Source organism: Saccostrea echinata, unplaced genomic scaffold (genome assembly GCF_033153115.1).
Source record: "Saccostrea echinata isolate AGI-Se365-2 ecotype Australia unplaced genomic scaffold, CSIRO_AGI_Sech_v1 ptg000025l, whole genome shotgun sequence".
NCBI lineage: Eukaryota > Metazoa > Mollusca > Bivalvia > Ostreida > Ostreidae > Saccostrea > Saccostrea echinata.
The window spans coordinates 6,348,019-6,355,061 of NW_026889774.1; the positions used below are offsets into that span (position 1 = coordinate 6,348,019).

General features: G+C 32.7%; 1 protein-coding gene across 1 annotated transcript; it reads left to right on the plus strand.

Moving 5' to 3' along the window:
• The first annotated feature begins 257 nt into the window (after positions 1 to 257).
• LOC133192533 (octopressin receptor-like) lies at positions 258 to 6,402 on the plus strand. The gene is made up of 2 exons (XM_061328526.1): positions 258 to 352; positions 4,979 to 6,402. Exon 2 carries the CDS (start codon positions 4,996 to 4,998, stop codon positions 6,130 to 6,132), a length of 1,137 nt encoding a protein of 378 aa, XP_061184510.1. The 5' UTR covers positions 258 to 352; positions 4,979 to 4,995; the 3' UTR covers positions 6,133 to 6,402.
• The last annotated feature ends 641 nt before the right edge of the window (positions 6,403 to 7,043 follow it).

Consider the following 7,043-nt stretch of genomic DNA (forward strand, 5'->3'; position numbering starts at 1 on the left):
CACAATTAAGCTCATTCTTTGTTTTCGAGATACTGATCATAAAATATTTAAACATTGTCCCTTCCAAAATAAAATTGAAGTGGAGATACCGTAAAATTTCCTCTCTGAACTATTACGCAGTGTTCATAAAGGGGCGGTGCAATTATAAAAGCATCACCTCTGTAGCGGAAGTATTGATTAGATTAAGAAAATTACACAGCGTTGAATTTTCCTATTTTAATAAGATTGCACTGTATACTTTGGCGCCTTGGCAAAACTAAAGAGATGTTAATCTTGGAACTTCAAATTCTGTTATATAATGAAAGAAAGGCGATTTGTGCGTGATTTCTAATTATAACTGCATTATATATCAGTAAGTATTCTTCTTTGTACAATTTAGATTATTTTAATGAATTATTTTGTTTGCATTACATAAAATTTAGTTGTAAATATTTATTGTTTTTTTCCGGGAGAAATACCTTTGTTAAAATGTTAAAGATTTGTGAATATTGAATTTGATCGATTATGAATTATTTCCCTAGAAAGATAAATACATGCTTCTTGAAATTTTCATACCAAAATCATAAATCTTAAAATTGATAGTTTGATAAGGAAACTGCATACCGCGAAAAGAATGAATAAGAAATGTATAATAATAACTCTATGTACATGTATATGTGTGTTGACATAATATTCGTAATCTTTGATAGAAATTGGCATAGAATATTTCTGTATTTATGTCCGAATGAAATCTATATAGCATAATTTTTTTTCAAGGTACCAGTAAAAAATAATTTTCTGAAAGGAAGAAAAATCTTTCCATCTGCAGATGAAATTTCAGATAAAAAGACAAAAATAACGAGAATGCTTACTGTGTAAAGGAATCTTTTGTAACAAATCTTTTTGACAAGTGAAACATGCAATCAACAAAGAGTGAAGCGGGGGAAGGAGTGAGGATTGCTCTAAATTCAGAAACAATGCTTTCATTTTTTTTTTTTTTTTTTGATATTTTTTTTTAAAAAATATGTCCCATCACTGTAAACGTTTTTGCTTATTACAAATAAACTTAGTGTCTTTTATATTATTATCCTGTGATATCTGACAATGGTTCTTCATAGACATGATACACATAATTATCATAAAAACAGTCATAACGTCGGGTGCTAGTCACTTCGCCTCAAAACCAGAACGCCCCATGCATGAGCGCCCCAAACATTTTTACCGGCGCCCAAGTACAAATATGAGCGCCCCAAATTTAAATCACGAGCGCCCCAAACTTAATTCACGAGCGCCCCAAATTAGCATTTCGAGCGCCCCAAATAATATCGTCTGATCTAACACATGTACACAGGTGTCTCGTTATGTGAAAATTTTATACATAGGTACTTCATCAGTTATATTTTATTTTTGAATATTTCATTTGAATCTATGTTGAAATTGACTTATATTTAGTTGCATACAACTGTACAAAATATTCTTTTGTCTGACTTTCCTTCTTCAAAGAACACTTGTGTAATATTCTTTTAAATTATCAACTTATAATTATTTGTGTAAATAAAAACGATAGTTTCAAAGTCTGAGCACCGCCGTTATCCCACATTAAGGAGCCCGCTCAATTATAATCTCATAATTATTTTTTACCACATTGTGATGAAAAAAAAAAAATTGTCGACTGTCTGTTCATTTCTTATGGATCGTTTGAGAGATGGAGAAGTGTCTTCAATGCAAGAAAGTGGTAAGTCCATTTTTATAAATAATTCAACAGCGTTCAATTTGTGTTGCTTTATCATTTTATTGTTGAAAACTTGTTCCAGTACGAACCTATATATGATTCAGAGATATATGAAGTACTGTCTAGCACGCTTTAACTTTTTTTTCTCAGTTCTAATTAGATATATACATGTAATTAACTTATGTTTTAAGTACATCGTGACAAAATCTTAATTTATATATTAAAGAAGTTCCTTGTCGGTTTTATATAATTTTTTGATAAATCAAATGTATTCAATATTAGATATCCTACAGTAATAGCCTATTTATTTTTTTCCTATTGAAGAATTTTTTATCGAATTAATATATCAAGAAATTTGAATTTATTTGGCGATAAAACATGTAAAATTTTGGACAAATAAAACATTTTAAAGTCTTACAAATTGTAAAGAGATGCTTGCCAAAATTTGCGTTGTGATGCCAATTATGCACTGTTTAGGATCCACGCCCCCAATGTATTTCCTCATCCAAATCCTGCACAGCGAGGCAGAGAAGCTACCCCTTCAGAAACAAATGGTGGAAGAGGGAAGTCTCCACAGACTACAGCGCAGAGATGTCCGAGAGCGCCAGAGATTATATAAAGACCTGTGGGAACAGTACGAGGCTGGAATGTTTACAGGGTCGGAGCTGCTTGTGCAACTTTCCAGAGTGTGTGGCCCAAGTCGCCTCTAGTGTGTGTGTAACGATAACCTGAACAAAAAGTGTTCCCACCCAGACTATTATTTATCAATGTTGAGACACAAGAACTTTAAGTGTGGTTTCTATTCATTTGTGTTATGTATACGCATCTATTTTTCATGACGTCTACCAAATATTAAAAATAAATTAAGTAAAAAAAAAGTTGTTGTTAAAATCATTATTTTATGTTTTATTGGCCACTAGCATGCAAAAGAAGGACATATATACGTATTTGTTAACATTACTGATACAAATCAAATTGAGGGAAAAACCAACTTAATAATAAATACAGCCATTAAGCTATAAGACTACATCTTTCGAAAATGAATATTTCTGAACTTATACATATTAATATTAATATATATAATATAAATATATCTAAGAAATTTCATGGTTATAAATTATAGTTACTGCAGAAATATACATCAGTGCTCAAGTCTATTCTATTCGTATAGTGTAGTAGTGTAGTAGACCTTTGAGACGAACCTACTTACTAGCAATTATTAAATTAAAATTTAAAAATTCAGTATAATAAAATTCACTCTTTTGTATCTCATTCAAAATGTATTTCGGTCCTGGTATATGTCCGTGTACTTAAAAACACGGAAAGAATTTGAGTACGTTTTATAACTTTATAATCTTGGGGCGTTCGTTATACTTAAAATTTGGTGCACTCATGATATAATTATATAATTTGGGGCGCTCGTGAATTGTTCATATCAATATTTTTTTAACATCTAAATGTAAAAAAAAAAAGCCAATAATTTATTTCTTTACTAGTTACTAAGCCTTGGGGCGCTCGAAAAACTTGGTGCACTCATGATATATATATAATTTGGGGCGCTCGTGAATTGTTCACATCGATATTTTTTAACATTTAAATGTAAAAAAAAAAAAAAGACAATAATTTATTTTACTAGTTACTAAGCCTTGGGGCGCTCGAAATGCTAATTTGGGGCGCTCGTGAATTAAGTTTGGGGCGCTCGTGATTTAAATTTGGGGCGCTCATATTTGTACTTGGGCGCCGGTAAAAATGTTTGGGGCGCTCATGCATGGGGCGTTCTGGTTTTGGGGCGAAGTGACAGTAACCCCTAACGTCAGATGAAATTGTAAATAAAAAAAATCTTTACTCAATTTTTTTTTTCTGTGGCACTTTTAAAAAAGTGCATTGTTTTCTGGTTGCTTTTATGCGTAATTGATTTTAACGTACTCTACTTAAAAAATCGAAAAAAATATTTCATGCTGATTATAGTGTTTTACAAACAGGTAACATCTTGTCATATCTCGTGTTTCATTTATTATTAAGTTCAGATCGACCATATGGTAAAAAGGTCGAACATTCACCCTGTGGCGATAATAATCATAGGTTGCAGTATTCTATGGTTTTTAATTTTCAAGCATTCAGAATTCTCAGTTAATTTTGTTAACGGTTGCCCCCGATCGTTAATGACTCTTTAAGAGGTTGCCGGAAGAACACCTATTTTGATTAAATGTTACAGTACTATTGTGTTTGCTGCAAAACTTCATACCTGTAAACATTGTTCACGTTTAATTATGTTACACTTGTTTCTTTCTTTAATTTAAATTAGCTTATGAGTGTTTCAACCAAACAACGTACTGTCAGTTGATTGCTTGAGAACAAACGTTGAGAAAGAAATTACAAAGGGAAACTTTACCAAAATTCAAAAATATGAAAACTATTGGAGTAGGGCAACAGAAATACATTAAGGCTATCGATAATCTCATTACTTTGCCAGAATTCTTTCCCCGACAATTATTCACATGTCTTAATTTCCAGTAAAGCGAACCAACGCATTTGCAAAAAATAATATTGATATAAATATGTCTACGAGGTTAAATAAATCCACGAGATTTTGTTATAAAAGTACTTGATTAACATCAAACGGTAACAAAATCAGTGTTAACTCACATCCTTATAAAGAAGATACTATTTATCATATCCAGCACTCTGTAAGCTCTCCCATTATGTCGATATTTTGCCTTTGAGTGCCTCGTCCTCAAGAGGATCTATGACAATCTGGACAGCATTTCCTGTGGCCATTGATGATATTATTTCAGTATTTTCCATATGCTATAAGAGTCAGTGGGGAAATACTGGTAATGCATAAAAATACAAAATAGTAGTTATACAGAGGATGACCTAGACTAGTGATAAATATGCTTGGAATTGGGGGAAATGGTATTGGATAAAAAGATTTTTTTGTATTCACTAAAAGAAAAAAGATTTTTCCTTGACACATATCTCTCGCAAGCGTACAGTTGAAGTGTTCCCTCCTGTTGTTTTCACATATTGCCCACTTTCATTCATGAAAAAGTGTAACTAAAGGCTATTCTTTATCTGTCTTGAAAAATGATTGAAGAGCATCGTTATCAAAATTATTTATCACATTCCCTCATGCATTGGATCGAAAGTTTATTTATATGGATTGAGTTCAATGATAAACATATAAAGTGGGTTTGCATTTTATCAAACCAATTACTTTCTTTCCTGCTGTGCTGCTAAAAAATATTGTTTTTGTTCATCTTGCAGGTTTACAAGAGGACACCATGGGCGTTGAAACATTACAAGACTGGAACGATCAACTATCGCAAAAGTATACATTAAGCACGTGTATTCTTTCTATCTACTTGACCATTGGTTTGATAGGAAATACGCTAGTGATTATATTATATAAAACCAGAATGAATTCAAAAAATGACGACAGATATTTTATTCCGGCAATAGCTATCATCGATCTTGTTGGATGTGTCTTTTCCACAACTCTGTCATTGTTGAACAATGAAAGGCCTGTGATGTTTCCAGGTTCAATTTCTTGCAAACTTATACAGTTTGGAACGTGTTCATCCATTATCGCATCTCTTTTTATGCTGTTAGTTATATCTGTCCAACGATTTCAGAAAATATGCCGCCCATTTGGTTTTCAAATGAACTTGAAACACAAGAGGTTGGCTACAGCTGTGGCTGTCATATTGGCTTGTTGCTTTTCAATTCCAATGTTGCTGTTATACCAGAAAATTGAGGTAAGACATGGGCCTAAAAATATAACAGGACATATCTGTGGATCCGCCCCTGGAACTGAAAAATTGGGTGATAGTACTAGAGCTATTCTAATAACCGTCGAAGTAGGGGCTGTTTTCAGCATGACAATCTTCTATATTTTGGTTGGTCGTAAATTAATTGAACAGTTCAAAATATCACGAAAGTTACATGACATTAATTCAATATCTGGAACAAGTAACAGCGGAAGTAACGAACGGACAACGATTAGAACTGTTCCATCAATTGACGCAGAATTGACAGATAATTTCAGCAATGTCGAAAACGATAAAAAGGAACTTTTTCAAGAAGATTTACGAAATGGTAATCGAAGTAGCATCCTACATAGGGCCAGGTCCAAAGACAAAAAGAAACCAATCAGTAATGGCCGACGTTACTCCGTTATGTTTATGGTTATATCTTTAGTTGCTATTGTTTGCTACATTCCACCCTGGACGTTTGTCATTCTGGAGGCAAAAGACGCAAATTTTTGGAGAAGTTTGACCTTCGAAGAGATTCAAGTTTTCCTGATCATTCGCAATCTTTACATCGTAAATCATATCGCGAACCCTTTCATTTACGGATTTTTTGATCCAAAGTTCAGACGGGAGGTGAAAAACTTGCTTTGTAGATGTAAAATTCGATAGTGTAGATGATGGCTAATTTTTTTCATGAACTCTTATCATAAAGCATTATTTCATGTAAATATACTTTAAATGTCTAGCAATGTTCCAAATCAAGAAGTCAATGAACTCGTTTTTAGTGTACATATATATTATGTCTATGCATTAATTATTCTAGCAAGTTTGAAACATTCATTTAGTATAATCGTCTACAATGATCTAAGCTGAAAACTGTGGATTATTTGTCAGATGTTTATTCAACAATTGGGAGACATAAACTCCATACGCAGGTGATAAGGGTATACTGCTTTATAAATACGTGAAGTTGACGATAGAAAAGTCAAAATCATTTTAGTTTATCAAAAAGTGTTGTTGTAAGGTTACCATAACACTATGGTATCTTTTATTTCATGTTCGCTGGGATATATCGAGTCGAAATATGAATGGAAGTAACTATTGTTAATTGATAATACAACGTCAATATATCTAAATGTCGAGTTGAAAGCCACAGCAAGTGTTTCCCTCTTCCAATGTGTAAGTTTTTGAATAAATTCTGCTTTATGGAAAAGGTGAAGATAACGTACAATGATCAATCTAAAAAAATCTATAACCAATACAGTTCTGTGAAGAAAGCATAAAATGCAGAAATTTCAAAGGTGAGAATAGGCGCATAGGAGGAGTAAGCATCCCCCTTTGACCGGTCACACCGTGAGCCCTACAATGTATGTATTGATCAGGTAGACGGAACATCCTGTAGTCATATTCAGTAAAAAACAAAGGCCTAACAATTTGTATGAAACAAGTCAGACAAAATTTGACGCAATGATAGATTATGTTTGCTAACAATGCCATTATAACGACCATAAAATTCGAAATACTGACTTAAAACGAAGTTGCTGGAATACCTGTAACATCAACTTTATTTGTCAGTAGTC

What these genes read in the sequence shown, in the direction of transcription:
- LOC133192533 (XM_061328526.1), top strand. Translation starts at nt 4,996, where the DNA reads ATGGGCGTTGAAACATTACAAGACTGGAACGATCAACTATCGCAAAAG.